General features: G+C 35.4%; 1 protein-coding gene across 23 annotated transcripts in view; it reads right to left on the bottom strand.

The window, feature by feature from the left end:
• Positions 1 to 19,380, bottom strand: part of PCM1 (pericentriolar material 1) — an 85,387-nt gene that overhangs the window by 42,248 nt on the left and 23,759 nt on the right. For 14 of the 23 annotated variants that reach the window (XM_059384065.1, XM_059384068.1, XM_059384064.1 and 11 more), the window contains 15 exons: positions 18,375 to 18,484; positions 16,600 to 16,816; positions 14,122 to 14,323; positions 12,987 to 13,160; positions 12,313 to 12,470; positions 11,962 to 12,200; positions 10,480 to 10,634; positions 10,201 to 10,330; positions 8,871 to 9,011; positions 8,175 to 8,365; positions 6,541 to 6,744; positions 4,997 to 5,216; positions 4,749 to 4,894; positions 3,847 to 4,037; positions 1,646 to 1,817 (listed from right to left, as the gene is read on the bottom strand). In XM_059384065.1, coding sequence (XP_059240048.1) covers positions 1,646 to 1,817; positions 3,847 to 4,037; positions 4,749 to 4,894; positions 4,997 to 5,216; positions 6,541 to 6,744; positions 8,175 to 8,365; positions 8,871 to 9,011; positions 10,201 to 10,330; positions 10,480 to 10,634; positions 11,962 to 12,200; positions 12,313 to 12,470; positions 12,987 to 13,160; positions 14,122 to 14,323; positions 16,600 to 16,816; positions 18,375 to 18,484 — 2,650 coding nt within the window. The remainder of the gene's footprint in view (positions 1 to 1,645; positions 1,818 to 3,846; positions 4,038 to 4,748; positions 4,895 to 4,996; positions 5,217 to 6,540; positions 6,745 to 8,174; positions 8,366 to 8,870; positions 9,012 to 10,200; positions 10,331 to 10,479; positions 10,635 to 11,961; positions 12,201 to 12,312; positions 12,471 to 12,986; positions 13,161 to 14,121; positions 14,324 to 16,599; positions 16,817 to 18,374; positions 18,485 to 19,380) is intronic. The other 9 variants (XM_059384069.1, XM_059384072.1, XM_059384078.1 and 6 more) reach the window with 1 other exon arrangement.

Genomic DNA, 19,380 nt, shown 5'->3' with positions numbered 1-19,380 from the left:
AGCTGAAATTAAGAGTTGGGACACTCAGTTGACTGAGCGACCCAGGTGCCCCTAAAATGATTCTTACAAAAAGTAAAATAAAATATTCTTATATTCTTAAATGGTTGAAAAAAATCAAAGGAAGAAAAATTGTTTGTGACAGAAATTATGTAAAATTCACATTTCAGTACTCATAGATAAGGTGTTATTGGAACACAGCTGCTTGTTCACATATTGTTTATGGCTGCTTTCATGCAAAAATGACAGAAATAAATGGTCTGCAATATTTATCATCAAGCCCTTTCCAATATAAGTTTTCTGACCCCAGCTCACTACAATGTTTCATCTGACCTCTTGTTATCTCTAGCCATTAAAGTCAGGGAAGCTACCTATTTAACAGCTGACATTTGGGGGAAATGAGGTCTAATCTGAAGTAGGTCAAATATCTCAATATTAATAATCCAAATCCACCCTTTTTTACTATTAATTATATATAAAATGTGGATAATAATAAAGTAGGGACCTTACAATAGCAAAGCTATTTACTAAAGCTTTGAACAAATGTTTATTGCTTATGATGGAAATTCACTCAAACATCATTTCTGAATGGCAACTGAGCCCTAAACACCGTTAGGCTCTGACAACGGAGTACTTTTAAAGAGCAATAGGATGTTTAATTGAAAGAAGTGGTTAGTAGATCTAAGAAAAAGTCAGGGAGGTCAACCATAGGATTCCTAGAGTCAAATACAGTTGAATTCTAAGAGGTTTCGTTTAATCAGGTTAAAAAAAAATCCATGATTTAATAATTAAATAGAGCCAAAATGATTACTTAAGTGCTCCAACACATGCCCAATCATACAACTAAAGAGAAAAGTGATGTGACTTTTATATTTGTAAAGGTCTGCAAAGACAAAATCAAAGAGATACTTCTCACAGAAGTATAGGCTGAACTGACCTCTAATTTTTCATCCTAAAAAGTTTTTTTCTTAAGTAAGTACGAGTAACAATAAAAAGACAATAGTTTTACCAGCTGGCTATCAAAATCATTTTCTGGATTAGCACAATCATTAAGAATGTTATTTATTTAGCTATAAATATATAGAATGATTGACCTGACTCAACCAACTAGTCTTACACTATCTGAGTCAAAAATTTTATGTGGGAAGACGATCATATTAAAAAATAATAACACTGAGGAAAAAAATATGTTAACACTGAGAAACAGAGAAAGAAATCCTGACTATGACTGATAACATCTATCAATAATGTAATAGTGCTCAACATTACATTCAGATAGGCCTTAAGAACGTATTCTAATCAGAAGCTATGAATCAAGGAGCCATCACTTTACAACTATCACCTAGTAGTTAATATTAGTTTCTAGCCCTAACGTGAACTTAAGGACAGATATCAAATCAAGGCAAGAGACATTTTATGGGTCAGGTCTTATCCTTCACTCTGATCAAAACAATGAATTATTCCTATTATCAGGATTAGTGGCAGATGTATGCCTGAGACACCTGGTAAAGTATCAGTTTAATATTCTTAATGCTAACAAGCCAAACAATAACAAGTATCCTTCTTGTGTTTGCAAATTAAATATAATTAGATATAATCATATAAGTAACATTTAAGAAAATAATGGATTAGGTTCACAGTCAAGTACCTTTGTTTTTCTGCTCCAACAGAAGAACTGCTTTCAAAAGGTTTTGGAAAAGCCATATATTCTGTTTTCCCTGAAGAATTCTGGGCTAATGGTTGCTGCTGTTCAGTGGGTGTAGAAATATTCTGAGAAAAATCTCCAAAATTAGAAGGAAATAAAGGGCTGAAATTCATACCTAATAAAGAAATAGGTAAGACAACAATAAAAGTAGTACCTAAAGGCCTTAATACAAAATTAAAACACAGTTTTAATTAAATGTGTCACTCTAATCCACCAAAACAAGTAACTGTTAAAATAAACTAATATTCATTTGTTCAATCATGGTTTACAGTTCAGCCCACTAGCTTTTTGGCACTGATGACTAAACAAAGTTAACAGGTAAATACCTATAAGCGTCTGGTACCCGGTAAGCTAATGAATGTCAAGTACTATTACTTCTAACTTTTTAGCTCTGAAGGGATGAGGATTATTTATTTACATGTTATTTCGTTTAATGCTCAAACAACACTATGACACAGGTATTAAATTAATTTTACCAGGAAGAAAACCGCCTCAAAGATTAAACAGCTGGTAAATGGAAGAGGAGGTCAGATCTCAGGTCTGCACAACTCCAAAGCTTATATTCTTTCTACTCTACTTTAACTGGGAAGCTAGAATAGAACTAAGTTCTTACCACACAGTGCGTATGAGATATATTTGCAAGGGGCTACTAACAACTTGGTGGGGGAAAAGGGGTGGAAAAGGCTTCACAATATTAGTTTGTGAAGAATGAATAGTCTTTGCCCAGGGCTGCCACAGGCATGAGGCATATTGGTGTAAAGGAACTGCCTGAGCTATTTTTAATATTATCTGTTACCTAGAAAGCCACACAAAAAACATTTGCTGCCGATATTGATCAGTGCTCAAGAACTAAAACGCTTGTTAAATGTGTTAATGCTATTATTTTTATAATCCTGCTAAGAAAATACACAGCTATTTTTATTGATTTATATTCACAAAGCCCTCCAGCCCTTCCAACCCTTTTTCTCCTCCTATATTCCCTGGCAAACACCTTCAATTCCACTTCCTTCATGACTCACCTCATCTAACTGATCACTTAATTTATTCTACCTTTAGAAAGTCTTTTGATTTACTCCTAGTTCTTACCTCTCCTGCCAATGGCTTAGATCAAGCTGTCCTTTCTCTGGTATTACTACAACAAACAGCTTTCGGTTTCCTATTCACCATAGGATACTCTTGGCTCCTCTCTCAAATCTCTGCAACACTATTACTAATGTGATATGCCTAAAACAGAAATCTCATGCTATCCCCCTGCCCCAAATCCTTCAGTGACCCCTCTGGAAGGCAAAAGAAAGTCTAAGCTCCTTTGAATTGCACAGAAAGTCTCTGCTGCTCTCTAGCTGTATCAATTACTCTTCCCCTGCTAAGGCCCTGGACACTAGCCATACTTAATGACCTCTAAATTCCCTATGTGATACACTCTTTCACTGCTTTGTAACTCTCAGCGGATCCACTGATTAGGAAGTCCTTTCTCCTCTGATATCCCTGGAAATAAATTTTGTTCATTCTTTAAATAACATGCTTTCCGGAGGGAGTGGGGGGAGAGACCTGCTGATAATTTCCTGCCCTAAGGAAAGGCAACTCCCCTCATTTGTACCACTGCTACCATCCCTATGGCACTGCACAGAGCACCTACTGACATGCTTCGCTTCCTCACTAGATTCTAAATGACTTTAAGTGTTCATTTTACTCATGTGAATCCCAGTCATTTATGTGGTATCTGAGACATAACAGGTGCAGAAAAAATAAAAGACAAAGCTAAATAAAATTAAATTTAAGCCTAAGCTAAACCTTAGTCTCTAACGTATCCTCCCTAACCACACAGTGCCCGATGTGCAGCGGCCACAGGATAGGTTAATACCCTTCTTCCTTTATAAATAGTTGCTAAATTATTCAAAGTTATAAGACTAAGCAGCCTCTCATAAGTAGTTGATTTAATTTCATTAGCAACCACTGCAAGCTTACGTTTTCACCACAAAGAATCAATGTAGAAAAGTTCATAACTTTCTTTGCATACACCTCCTACCATTCCAGAAGAGACCAATTAAACTCCATGCAATAGACAAGGAGTTTATTATAGACATGGAGAATATTGTCAAGCACTTTGCATTTATTTATTTCCTCTTAAGTTTGTAGTCACTTACCTGGTGTAAATGATGAAATATTAGTAAATCCGGGTAGGTTAAACAGATTTACAGGCTGTGGTGGAAAGCTGAATGGACAAAATAAACTGGGAGAAGAAGGGTGTGATGCACTGCTGCCTCTTTCCTTGCTTCCAGGTTTTTCTGGGTGCTGATTTTGTTGGCGCATAAGTTCATTTAGCATTTGTTTCAACCTACAAATATTTAAGAAGTTAGTAACTTACAAATCAGTTATATTACGGTCTATTTACAATACCTTCATAGAAAAGTACATGTAAAAAGTGATTCAAGAGCATGCAAAAGAGATGGACTGTTTTAATATTTACTACAACAAACATCTGCTTGTCCTGCAGGCTTACTTCAATAACTTGGCCTTTGGAACAAGAACCGCACTTACCACTTTAACCAGATAAAAAGCGTAACTATAAGAAACTCATATATTTTTGTTATTTTGAATTTTACCAAGATATAATTTACATACCATACAGATCACCTGATATAAGTGTTAAGTTGAACACTGAAAAAAAAATTTTTTTAAAGATTTTATTTATTTGACAGAGAGGTCACAAGTAGGCAGAGAGAGAGGGAAGCAGGATCCCTGCTGAGCAGAGAGCCTGATGCAGAGCTCGATCCCAGGACCCTGAGATCATGACCTGAGCCGAAGGCAGAGGCTTACTCCACTGAGCCACCCAGGTGCCCCGAACACTGAAAATTTTTAAAAACTAAAGTCTACAGTATTAAAAGGGAACATCGGGCAAATCATTGTTAGTAAAATTTTCGGGTATAGAAAATGTTTGAATATTCAATTCTGCTCATGTCCTTTTCCCCCCAGAAGATAACTATAAAACACAAGCTCAGTTTTAGCATTTACTACACAGTTTTACTGCTCCTAAGAAACACATTACCTTTGCACATTATTCTGTTGCCATGTTAGCTGAGTATAGCACTGGTTCAACTGGTGCATGATAAGGTGTACCTGGGGGGAGGCAACATTGCTTGGCATCACACTGTAAGGACCCGTGAGAAGAGTTTGTAGCAGACAAGATAGCGTCTGTGGAAAGACAAATTGTCGTAACAGTTATTGATGACTTGAGAAAAATGTTCCTGCTTCAGAAACAAGATACAAAAAATGCACTTTCATAGTAAACTTTACCTGCTGGTCCTGCATCAAAGTCTGACAAATATTGACACTGAAATCAAGCTGTTTCTTTAGCTGATTAATTTGTTCTTGCCATTGTTCTTTCTCCTCTACATAAGAGAGTTCTGACACCCAACGAAGGTTTTCCTGACGCTGCATGCTGATATTCTGCTGTCTTGTCTTAGCTAAAGGACGATAATTTCCATCTGCTGAAAAAGGGCGATTGTTCTTCCACCTAACACAGATTTAAAGAGCTAGGTCATTAAATGTAATTATTTGGTTTTTAAAATCTGGCACTAAATCCTGATACCACGGTTCATAGACCAACATTTTCTTAAGATCAAAGTTTAAGTTCAAAGGACTTCAAAAGTATGGAAATGAGGGGGAGGTGGTGAGGAAAAGGGAATTCTAGATTTCTAGCCTTGTGAATTATCATTTTTTTCTACTCTTTTTTAATGTCTTACACAGACAAATCCATGTAATTCTATATTCTACAAAATGAACATCTTTTATTATATCACAAGCATTTTTCCATTCTTCATGCTTTAAACTTAGCCACCTGAAATTCTATCATCAAGTGGAACTACTTAACCATCTTCCATAACAAAGTAATGAATATTATGTTGCTAGGTCTTTTTCAGTATCTATGATTTTCAGTTTTGCTTAACTCTCCAAAAAAGAAGCCAAGATCAAAGCTTATGAATCTTGATCCAGTCTAGTTGGGATTTATCTTGACAAAACTCTATGATACAATAAAAAGTGTATTTAGTCTTTGTCCCAATTTCCCAACATAGCTCCCAAAACTCCTGGCATCTCCTGAGACCTAGAAGTGTCTTTTGTTATTCACAATGGACCCCCTTGAACCACAGCTAAGTTTAGTTGAACCACAGCTAATGACTCTTGGAGGCCCTAGATAGCTTCATGGACAGGGACTGGTCACTAAAAAAACCAACCAAGTATTTAGAGGGTTGGAAGTTTTAGCCCCACTGCCAACTTCAAGAGGAAGAGGGTCTGGAGTGAGTTGAATGTCAATGGCCAATGATTTAATCAGTTGTGCCTAGGGAATGAAACTTCCACAAAAACTCCTTATCAAGCTGGTTAGGAGAGCTTCTGGGTTGGTGAACACACTGAAATGCTGGGAGGATGGCACACTCAGAGAGAACATGAAAGCTCTGTGCCCCTTCCCCCACCCATCCCTTGTCCTATGCATCTCTTCCATTTGCCTACGGCTAAGCTGCATCCTTTATAATAGGCAGTATTCATTAGCTGTTCCAGCAAATTATGAAACCTGAGGGCAGCTTGTGGGAACCCCCACATTTTTAGCAAAGCCAAACAGAAGTGTGAGTACATGGAGACTTGGACTTGCAACTGACATCTGAAGTGAGGGCAATCTTGTGGGACTGAGCCCTTCACTTGTAGTATCTGCCCTAATTCCAAGTAGTGTCAGAACTGAATTAAATTATGACACCCAGTTGGTTCAAAGCATCAGAGAAGTGCTTAGTGTCACAAAGACCTGAGACTTCAGGAATCAAACAAAAAGTCAGAACAGAGAAACTAACCTATTCTTAGTTTCTTTTACGTTGTAAGAGTTATGATTCGCACTGTTAGGAGGATACACAGAAAAGTTATCATTGGAACTGGCATCTTGCTCTTCTTCTTCTTCCTCTTCATCCGTCCGAACAACTCCTTCAGAAAGATAACCATCTTCATCTCCTTCCTCATCCAGTGCACACTGAGTAGAACCGCCCCAAGTTGCCATTGTTCTAGAGATTAAGAGATAAAAAAGAAGAGATCATTTTGGCAATTGGGTAAATACTTTACCAACTATTATGCCAGACACTGTACCATGTACATATGTATACATGTGAAACGTTTTGTTTATAAAATTTCACTGAATTATAGTACCAACATAGATGGTTGGTACTCTCTTCACTGCTGATATATGAAATAGTTTATTCTGCCTTCCACAAAACAATTCTTCAAATAAAAAACTGTATCCCCTAGAAGTTTTTCCCTAAATTAAACCCCCTTAATTTTTAACTTTACCTTGAGCGACAGTTTTCCAGAGCAGAGCTGTCCAAAAGAACTTTCTGCAATAGTAGTAATGATCTATACACATGTATCCAATCAGTAACCACTAGGTACACATGGCTAATGAGCACTTAGAATGTGGCTGGTGTGATTGAGAAAATGAGTTATTAATTTTATTTAATTTAAATAGGTACAGGTAGGTAATGTAATGGCTGCCATATTGGAAAGCATAATTCTAGAGCCATGGTTCCCAAACCTAGATGCTTATTACGAAAAATATGCAAAGAACTTTTCCAAAATTCAGACTGTGGTACTCCAAACAGAAAAAAAAATACTACAGATATAATTTGATAAATAAAGTACATTTGGGACTTCAAAACAGAACAAGTTCTTCTATGAGGAACAGAAGTTTGGTGCAATGTTCCAGGAATGCCATCTGAGGATATCAAAAGGTAAGGTCACAACAAATTTGAATTTCAAGATGTTAGCTCTGAAAACTCCCATACAGATAATTAAGCAACCTTACAGATGGCCAATGTTTTGGAAATATTCTAAATACAGAAATTTCAAATATAAATGCTAAAAACTAAATGTTTTAAAGCAATTACTTTATCTTTTAATTATTTTTAATTTTTTTTATTTTTGAGAGAGCACAAACACGCAAGGAAGGTGTGGGAGTGGGAAGAGCAAAGGGAGAGGGGCAGAGAGAATCTTAGGCAGTCTCCATGCTCAGTGTGGAGCCCAATGCGGGGCTCAATTTCACAACCCTGAGATCACAACCTGAGCTGAAATCAAGAGTTGGATGCTTAACCAACTGAGCTAACCAGGCACCCCAAAAGTGAATTTCCTAATCCTTAGGGAATTTACAAATATGAGATTCCTCATTTCAGTAAAAATGTCCTTATTTTTGGCTTGATAGCGAAGTACTACAAAGTAATTTTTTTTATAAAACTTAACTAAGAACATAAGGCTTTTATACACTCAAAGAAAATCTGTATCACCATCTGATCAAGTACCTTGAGAAGTCAGAACAGAAAATAGCTGGATTTAGTTAAATTGAACCACAAAGGTGATGCCTGAACAGTAACCTCAGTGAAAGAGCAGACTTGAGCTGAGAGGGGAAATGAAAAAAAAAAAAAAAAGATTTAAACACCTCTCTTACTTTTCTGTTCTACTCTGCTGAGGTGTACACAGGTTCTCAGATCCATCACTTCTCAATGACACAGCCATAGGAGATGTAGTTTCGGCTAGACCTTGCCTCCTCTGATGTTCCGCCATGAGCGCTTCAAGCTGCTTTCGCCTTTGTCGTAGCTCTTCCCTTAACATCTCATGTCTTCGCATTTCTGACCACAGCTATTATTTTAAATGTCAGAGTTGAGTCAGTAAAAATATATGGATTTGTTTTATCCTTAAAGAATAAAATACAAAGACTCCTATTCTCACTCTATTCTTTTTACACTAAGATATGGTTAAAACAGTATTTTCACAGTAAGAAAAAATTAGGCATGAATTTTTTAATGAAAGTACTGGCCAAATACACTTCATCAACTATTTAGAGAAAGGTATAATGTCTTCTACAAATCACATATAAACAAAAGGCCAAAGAACAGATCTTCCTAACTGAAATGATTACTGTTTGCTGCAACTATTCCTTAAATACAATTCTGCCAAATATTTGCTAGTAATTTTGAAATTATTTTGAAAAGATCCCAACTTAATAACTTTTTTGAAAAAATTATTTCCTCTCAGCTAAAAGACACAAAACATGCTGCATTTAAAAACACGTTTCACAGGTATTCGGTTTTCCTTCTTTAAGATGTGACATAAGACTCGGAACAACAAGTACAACATACAATACCTCGTTATCGACTACTGAAGAATCTTCAGGCTCAAAACCGGATTTGCTTGTACTAGTTTCATTTCCATTAACAGCCGGGGTTGAAGTAACAGCTGGGATATATTTTTTTGTGGGACAATTACCCGCACTAGTGGCTGACAGCTAAAAAAGTATTAGTAAAAACCATTATGAGGAATTAAAGCAATTATGTTAATTTCATAAAAGCAGTTATTTTACCATTTCTCTGGGGCTCTAGTACCATACTGAATTAGTTATTATCAGACCTCAACTGCCATCATGATCCAAAGAAAGCCTGATTTAAGAAAATAAAAATGAAAACACAGAGTGAAGTGGATGAGTAGCAGCCAAGCCTCAGGAACAACAGAGACAAGAGGGAGAAAATGCTACTGTGGACAATTTCATATACTCAAACCAAACTCTTTTATCTATTCCTCTGGACATTACACTAGGGAGAAGGAAAAAGGATTAGATAAAATAGAAAAGGTTAGAAGTCTAGGACAACAAAAAAAAGGGTACAGAAAATTATCATGGATGTGTTTCCCTTTCTTTGAAAACAAAAGCTGAGGAATAAAGCTAACCAAAACATTTTAAGAAAAATCTCAAAAAGAATTGCTGTTCACTTCCTGTATTAACTATACTCTTATTCCTGATTACCTGAAATGTTCAAATATTACTCATTCTTCATTCAGTCTCAAAGAGTACTACTTAATAAGAAAACTACAAATATTTTAATTCATTTCTTTAGGTAATTTATGATGGTTTAAGGGCTTTATTATGTAATTTTAGGCCAATAAAAGATGGAAATGCAAAGCTGAAATCAGAGTATTTTAAGAGCTGAAATCAGAGTATTTTAAGGTTTTGTTTTTTTTTTTTTTTAATTTATTTGACAGAGATCACAAGTTGGCAGAGGGGCAGGCAGTGAGGAGGGGTAGGCAGGCCCCCTCTTTGATCAGAGAGCCCGACATGGGCTCGATCCCAGGACCCCAGGATCATGACCCAAACCAAAGGCAGAGGCCCTAACCCACTGAGCCATCCAGGTGCCCCCGAAATCAGAATATTTTAAGTTAATAGTTACGAATACTCAGGTTCTGAATCTAAAGTAGCCCAACAAGTGAAAAACAGAAGTAATCAAATTCAAATCCTATGTGCTATCTTTCATAGTATAAACTCAAATCCCTAACCCCTTTCATTAGTTCATTAGTTTTATTAATCATAATACTGACATAAATGTGTCACCTCAGTACTAGAAAAAGCAAGGGTACTTTCCAATGACATTAGATTTTAAACATCTTTTTTCATATAAATGTAAAGTAGTAATGTTCCCAGTTACCTGTAAGTCAGGACATGCCTTCTGCAATGCTTGAATTTTCTCTTGAATCTCAATCAGTTTCTTTCTTTCTTCCTGCAATTGTCTGAGTTCTCTCTGTTGCTGCTGTAGTTTAGCCTCATAAAATTTCTCTCTATAATTAAATTTACATTACATTTACAGATTCCAATAAATCTGATGATAGCATTAAGCATGACCTAATACAGAACCTAGTCAAATTAAGTACCTTCTCTATAATAAGCACTAAATTTTTATTTAATGAAGTCCATGAGTTTAACATACCGTGCCTTCTCATTTATTCCGGCATCTTTCTGTGTTTTATTGGCATTTCCTCTAGTGTTATTTGCATTTTGTTTATTATCTTCTTCTGCTGGGTAGAAATCATCCAAATTTGAAGTATTGGTAGAGATAACGCCATGATCTGCTGCATCATCATCCTAAAAAGCATCATTAAATTAAAATAATCTTGAAATCTAAAGACATTATCCAATTTATACCTTAAATACCACTGTTCAATAAAATTTACACAACATAAAAATTAAAGTAGTACATTAAGTACATGATGATTTTTAGAGAATACTGAAGTTCAACCTCCTACCAATGACATAAAACGAAGTACTAAAACAACAAAAAAGTTCATTTATAATCTGAGCTGCCAATTACCCACTAATGGCTAACATTAAGTTGCCTTTTCTTATCTTGACCAGACACTGAGCTATCAAAGAAAAGCTTCCTAGAGAATACAAAAAGATTAAAAACATACCATCAGATATGGGAACCCTTGATACTAGATAATTTTACTTAGAATTTAACCTTTTAAAAATATTTTATTTATTTGAAAGAGAGAGAGAGAAAGAAAACACTTGAGTGGGGGAAGAGCAGAGGGAGAGGGAGAGAATCTCAGGCAGACTCTGCACTGAGCAGAGCCTGACACAGAGCTTGATCTCACAACCCTGAGATCACAACCTGAGCTGAAACCAAGTCAGATGCTTAACCAACTGAGCCACCCAGGTGTCCCTTAAACTGTAACTTTTATTTTAATGATTTCAAATAATTGATGTCCAGTCCACTGTCACTTGCTTACGATTTTCTATTCTCTCACTTTGGTCTTTAGTTTGCCAAACTAGTGCCAATGGCTCATAATACAAAAACAAATGAGAGTATCTTACGTCTGTAATGACTACTGGAAAAACAACTAAGTTCTTAGCTTCCTAAAGGTAGGTCCACACCTTCTGTTAAAAATCAATACACTTACTAAGATGTGAGGAGGGAAGGCTGCTGGGATGAACTACTGCATTAAAAAAAAAAAAACAAACATTTAACTCTACATAACTTTATATTTACTTATGCTTTCTCTGAGAACCTCAAATGAAATTTTAACTTTTGCCAATATCATTCTAATAAAACGTTAAACTCAATTACAAAACTGGGTAGGCAATTTTAAGTTGGTAGATGGGCATTATTTGGTATTCTTATTCATCTAAAAACTGGCCTAATTCATTTCTATAAAGGATAAGAAGATAGAAAAGAAACTGAGTTGGGATTCAAGAATAGAAAAGCTGCATTATGAAGCCTTTTCACATAATAAAAAGTGGAAAAATTAAAGTACAAGAGAAAAATGCAAAACAAATCTGCCTAATGTTTCAGAAGGCAGTGAGAAGGGACCTGAACAACTGAATACCAACTCTAACACTAAAAGAAAGTAAGTGACTCAAGAATTACTGTTTTAACAGTCTTTTGAAAAAAAAATCAAGCAATATTTACCTGTACCATAGCAACAAGATCTTGTAACTGTCTCAGTTTCTGTTTTGCAGCCATAAGTCTATTGATCTTCTGTTCAAATTCAGCATCTTCTGGAGCTTCATCAACCAGACTGCTCCTGTGACTAGTTAATGAAGCCCCACTGACTCCCTCATCTTCTGCTTCATCCTCTTCTTCCTCATCATCCTCACCTTGTGCACCATGAATCCCCTGTTCTCCTTCTCTATTATAGTGACAATCTGCTAAAAGCATGTATGAAATCAGTAATTTAATAAACTTAAGAAGAATACTAATGAAAGAAAATCCATTTCAAAAAAACAATATGGCAAAATTATCCATCAATAGTCATCATACCTAAAGATGGAGGCATGTTCAGAGCCCTTATGTTGGCAGCAGATCTGTTGTTAATTTCACAATTAGAATTAACTGATCTCCCCTCTCTGTTATTAGAAACACACTGTGCATTAGAATTACTGTTTACTTCATTCCAGGTTGCAGCTACTTGTGGATTTCTAAAAGAAAGAAAACAGCCTGAAGTTATATAACGTAAAAAAAGAAAAAAAAAAAACCTAAGAATTAAAAATAAAATCAAAGTTTTTAGAGCTGCTGATAAAATAATTTCAAACAATGAACATCACTAGCTATTTCTCTATTTAAATTCCTACTGTGAATAATTGACTCTTGCTTTTCAAAAACTTCTGCTATTTAGAAATTTAAGAAAAACATCCAAAAAAATCCAAGTTATATCTAAAAACAAAGAGGCAGGAAAATGTTAGATACTTATGATTTACTTGCATTTTATCTAACAAAGAGCAAATTTACTAAACTACTGCACTCAGTGCTTCTCCGTTTGTTTTTCTTTACAGACCAACTTACATTTACACTGGCCAAAATAGTAGACTTAAGAGGACTTACAGGAGAAAAGCTTAAATAAAAAGCAAGCAGCATTCTATTGAAGTTTTCCTGTTCCATAATAGAAGCATTCAATTAGAAGGAACATGTTAGAAAAACAAACTTCAAATTCTTACCGAATGTTAGTAACAGGTTCAGAGTTTTCATGTTCAGAATCATAATCTGACTCTTCAGTTTCTTCATCTTTTGTGTTTTCATTAACAGCATCTGTCATCATATCTGATGTCTGTTCATAATAATGGACTAATTCTCTTAGTTCATTCAATCTCTTTCGAACTTCATTTAACTTCCTGATAAACAACAAAGATGTATATATCATACTCATTTCAGCAAAATAAAGCATTCAGTATTTCCAAATAAAAGCAGACAGCAAAGACAAAATTCAGACCTAGTGCAATATCCAGGGGGTGTGACTATAAAGCAATGAATTCAATTTCAAGAATAGCTTACTCAATATCTCATCACCAATTTTCTTGTATCCTTCCTACTACAGACAAAAAGTATTAAAAAAAAAAGTTTCATGTGTTCATTTGAAGCCAACTTGGTGTCTTAATTGTGAAGTACTAAATATTCAACTTAAATACTACCTCTCAGGCAAATCAGTGATGCAGACATTAGGCATTTACAGAACGTTCCTGATCTTAACACACAGAGATCTATAAAGTGTATAATACATTTACCCCAAACATTAAGTTTTTTCGTTTTCTATTAAGTGCCAGAAATTATGCCAATGTTTCTAAATCTGTAAAATACCTTTATGAACAGGTATATCATTATCCCTATCTTGCAGATGAAGAAACAAAGGTAAAGTGAGAATAAGTTATTTGTCCATGGTCACACAGCCTTGTGAGATACAGTTTCCAGGTTTTGTGACTCTACGGCCCGGGCTCTGAATTTAGAATCATTTGAATATAAAAATCTTCTAATGCAATCCCAGCTATTTCTAATCCTTTAGCTGGAAAATGAGAATGCATTAGCTTACAAAAGTTACCTATATTATAATGTCACATTTCTCCTGGACAACTCAAAGAAGGCAGATATAACACACATATACTTCTTCTACACATACACTTCTAATACACATATTCTTAGAAGAATATGGTATGATATGTTACATGATATGATAAAGATATTTATCATATTACGTAAATTCAGTTTTTCCAGAATTTTCAACAAAGGAAAAAAAAAACATAATTTATCCCCATTATTCAATTCTATTCTATGTAAGCAATGTTTGTAAAAATATTTTACTGGAGTTTTTCAGTTGGATTCAGATGTCCTTCATTTTCACTCTCATTCTGAGAAACTAGAGAAGCAGCAGGATAAGGAACAGATGACGTGAAGCTATTGGATTCTCCATTGACAACTGGTGCTAAGCCTAAAGGCGCAGAGGGAGCTGAAGGTGTACTTCTCTGATCCACAGTTCTTTGTGGAGAGGATGAAGAAGGCACAACTACAAAACAAAGACCAGCTACTATAAATAAACAAGTATGGCCTCAAACAACACTTACTCAGTTTGCTTACATAAAAATAAAAAGTAAAAATCAGTAACATCTTAAATTCTGCAGCTTTAAATTTCAGAAACTTAAGTATCCAATAGCCAGGCTGCTTATTCAACAAACAGACTTAAAACAGAAAGACAAAAATAAGGAAAAACAAGGCTGAAATTGACAAGAACTATTATATTCTATCTTAAAGAGTATACTTCCCTGATAAACCCAATTCTAGGTTAAGTTAAACAGGGCAAAATGTGGGGCACCTGGGTGGCTCAGTTGGTTAAGTTGCTAACTTTGCTAACTCATGTCATGATCCCAGGATCCTGTCATCAAGCCCCACACCGGTTTCCCTGCTCACTGGGGAGTCTGCTTCTCCCTCTCCCCCTGCCGGCTGCTCTTCCTGCTTGTGCTCTGTCAAATAAATAAATAAAATCTTTAAAAAACAAAAACAAAACAAAACAAAAAAAAACTCAGGGCGAATGTGTATGATGTTCAATACACCATCAACAATGCTTTACAACTGTAGGGGATTAAGCCCCAAAGAGTGTTTCAAATCCACAGCTCAGAGTAATTTTATCTTGTCTCCCAGATGGAATTTTCCTTGTTCCAAAAGATATAAAACAAACTTAAAGTGACTGCAGTACATTCATGCCATGAAATATGACTCAACAATAAAATTTTCTAATTAGATGATGGCTTATCTTCTATAGTCTTAAATTGGATGTTAACTACTTTTCTGTCCACATGGATCAGACAAAAAACCCTCATGACTTCAAGGGCAATGAATAAAGATTAAGAATCTTTGCTCTTCTCCATTTCCATCACTTTAAAACTACAGTCATTTATCTCTTTCTCACAGGGACAACCATCATTATTTGTTGTTCACATTATCAATTGCTACAACTGGTTTCCAGCAGTCTCTTTGCTCTATTCCTTGATTGTTCTACCTTTTGGTGCTGCTTTCACACTATTTCCCAGTATGAAAAAAATCTTTTCTTAGAGTCATCAGTAGGCAGGTACTGACCATGGGTCAGTACCACTCTCGAATTTTAAGTTTTCCTTAGTTGTGTCATCTGTGTAAAATAAGCATGATGGGGGGAGCATCTGGGTGGCTCAATTAGTTAAGCATTTGCCTTCAGCTCAGGTCATGACACCAGGGTCCTGGGATCGAGCCCCGCATTGGGCTCCGTGTTCAGTGGGTAGCCTGCTTCTCCTTCTTCCTCTTCCCACTGCTTGTGCTCTCACTCACTTTCTAATAAGTAAATAAAATCTTAAAAAAAAAATTAGCATTGGGACTAGATTACACTCTAGAGACTAACAGAGGTCTTGGGAAAAGAAAGGAGAATGTTTCAGTAGGAAATATTAAGGTTTATTGGGGGGACAGCAGAGAAAAAGAGATGGGTAAAGAATAAGGAACAGGGACTCCAGAGATGTTTTTTCTATCCCTTGTCTTCTCTTTAGTAAGACAACAGCTGGGATGTTGAAAAATTATGACCAGCTGGGGCTGACCTTACTGATCAGTTTTCCATCTAGAGCTCCTACTACAAGAGGCAAGGACCAGGCTTGAGGTGTGAAGACAGCAAATGAGGACCAGTAACTGGATCTCAATCAGACAGAAGCAATAAAACATCTGTGCTGCAGAAAAGGTGGTTCCTAAAGTGTAACTAGTATGACTATGCTTTTCCTACTCCTCCTAAAATGACAATTCATTTCAAAAAAGTTATAAACTTTTCAGTTTATATAGTCTACAAGTTATAAACGGTACAAGTTATAAATTTTTTGCACTAAGCCATATGTACTATATGCCTTTCATGTCTTATTTTAAATAAATACTTTCTAAATCTGTTTGATAGTTTTTCTTAAGTCAAAGTATAAATTTGGATTAGTTTTCTTTTTAAGGGAAAATCTGAATATGCTAAAGGAAAATCCAGTAATGTGTGTTGAAGTACCTAATAGTTTACCTTATCTTTTTCTTTCCCCTGAATTAAAATCCAACCAATTTTTCGAGTCTTAAGTTTATTCTTTCCCTTTACTGAATTACAGATCTCCAATCTATTTGGTTATCAACATATATTGCCTTGTAAGTCCTATTTCCCCTCAAATATTATAATTTTCTTGAGGGACTATGAGTTCATTCATTCACCAGATATTTACTAAGTCAAATTAACTACTACATGCCAGCACATATACTCATGTGTCCCCTATCTAATATTGCTGAGCCAGCTTTACTTACACGATGAATTGTTCAGATGTTGATCTCGAAGTGTATGAAGTTCTCCAAGCAGTTTGTCCATTTTTTGTTTCTTTTCCTGTAATACTCTCATTTTGCTAAAAAGCTGTACTTTCTCATCAGGTAAGTGTTCTGAAACTGAAGGATTCCGGCTCTGAGAAACCTCCCTAGTTAATGAAAGACTTTCTGCTTGTCTTCTATTGTCTGGAACAGTTGGAGGCTTATTTAAAATAAAAAAAAGAAGACGACCAAGGCAATGAAAGATTTGATTCTCATTTTAAAAACACATAAATATTCCTTATAAAAAGCAATAAATATTTGCCTAGGTTGTGCTGGTGGGTAAGCATATGCCTTTCCAATTCCCAAATTACCTATTTCCTGATGTGCCAATATAACATCTATATGGTTTTATGGACACACATTACTACACAGTGGTCTAGAATTCACTGGACTGAATTACTACCTGGCTCTAAATTAAGGGCTAAAAATGTCATACCTTATTTAAACTTTGAAAAATACCATTATCTCTCTTGCCATCTTTTTAGAATCATCATCATTAACTTCTTAATCAGTTTTTCCTACCATTTCTTTCCTATGGTTCTCTATTTAAAAAATTTTTCAAAAATCCACTACAGCTTAGGAAATCATAAAATGAATAAACACCACTGAGCTTAAACCTTAACATCCCTCCACATTTGCATCAATTCTTTTTTTTTTTTTTTTAAGAAAAATATAACAATACAGATATAACTAAAGCTCTATACATACCAACCCCCAATCTCATTCCTCTCTCCAGAGATAAACACAATCTGGAACTAGGTGTCTACCATCACATATGTTTCCATTATTATTGTACCTACATAAGATACACATCCTTCATGAATTTTTAAACATCAACCAAGTGGTATCCTCCTTAAACTCATGCTTTTCATTTATTGTAACTCTGGCTCATTTACTCTGACTATAAGATTTTACTCTATGCATGTATCATAGTTTATTAATCCATTTTCCTGTTTATGGACATTTAGATTGCTTCTAAATTTTTGCTACTGACCAAACCTGCCACAAAAATTCATATATCTCCCCTCATGAACATGTAAAGAATTTCTCTAAGATGTGACATTTGCTGGGTCACCACAAAAAAGTGCTAGATATTGCTAAGTTAATTCTACAACGTGGTAGACAATATTCATTCATTTTTACCTAGTCCGCAGACAGGAGACATTGACTCTTCATACTAATTTCCAGTGAAGAGGTTAGTATTTCACCCTTTCTTATTCAAGGCCCATAGATTGAAATTTTGCATTTAAATCATTACTTACAAAGGTTATCAAATTGTAACACTTATTTACTCTGAAATTAAACTTAAGAACTTTCTCAAAATTGTCAGTAAACTACTTAAGGACACAGATTCAAATATAACTTAAGCTTTAGAGGTTATGACCATAAAGAATCTTTGAGAGGAAAAAAGATCATACTATCTACTAGCAGACAAGGAGAAAGTTTTAATTATCACTGCATTCAACGCAGATTTTCCTCTAATTAAGTGTTTCTCCAAGAATAGACCCCAGACTACCAGCAGCATAATCATACATGTATGACATATGTATCATACATACTTTGGGAGTGAGGGGATCCCAATGATCAGAAAACTACTCCCCCCCACCTTTTTTTTTTTAAACAAAATGCCAGGTGATATTTATGCTACAGTAAAGTTTGGGAACAACTGGCTTAGTTAATATGATTTTAGCTTAACTACATTAAAATAATTAAATTACCTGAGAATCACGAAGCTGATTATGAAAACGCTGAATTAAATCATTCAATTCTTCATTTAGTTCAGAGGTGATACTAACTCCAGATAGGCTCCCTGTAGTTTCTGTTACAACTGGAAAGAAAATTAATAACTATTCATTAAAGCAGACAAATCAATACACTTTTCAATTTCTGAGAAGCTAAAAATAAACTTGGGGGGTGTTAAAAAAATCTTACCTAACATAATTTAAAACTAGTTAATCCTCAGATTTACCTCCCAAACAAACGTTTTAAGAGAAATGTCTAACCAACCTGAAAACAAAGGGACAGAAAACTCTAGTACAGTGATTCATCTTTTTCTGTCCCATCATTTGAGGGGGGACACTGCTACATTCCAATTAAGAATAATGACTCAATGGAGCAGGGAGAGGACAGGCCTATCAGGCTGGATTGGGGCAGTGGCAGGGAAAGTGGTTAATCTGAAAAAGCACAGTGATACTGACAGGTCTCAATCCCTACCTTCCCCCAATAGAATCAATGCTCTAATAGAGGGATTAGCAAATTGTTTATAAAGATTCAGAGAGTACGTTAGTAAGGCTTTGTGGAAATAGTTTTTGTATCAACCACTCAACTCTGCCATTGCAGGAAAAAAGCAACCACAAATGATACATTAACAAACAGGCATAGGTATGTTCCATAAAACTTTATTTTACTCCGTGGGCCAAATCCAACTGGCCACAGCTTGCCGACCCTGTCAGTAGAACAAATTATTTACTAAAGTAGTTGCCTGTGATAAAAGCATACTACAAGACCATCGCTTTTATCTTCCTATGGCAGTATTCCAAAGATAATTCTGACAACAGGTCACTGCTCTACTATCCAACCACCCCAATGCTTATCCTTTCCAGCTCTAAGAGTCACTAGCTATAAACTGCTTCTGTTTTAAGGAAAAATACTACCTTTTTCAAAGAGAAATTAGAATTTCAGGGCTAAACAGAATCCCAAGTAACAGCGCAAACCCCACTTTGA

Source organism: Mustela nigripes, chromosome 18 (genome assembly GCF_022355385.1).
Source record: "Mustela nigripes isolate SB6536 chromosome 18, MUSNIG.SB6536, whole genome shotgun sequence".
NCBI lineage: Eukaryota > Metazoa > Chordata > Mammalia > Carnivora > Mustelidae > Mustela > Mustela nigripes.
Note: the sequence above shows the minus strand (reverse complement) of the source record. Positions and strands in the feature narration are given on the sequence as shown.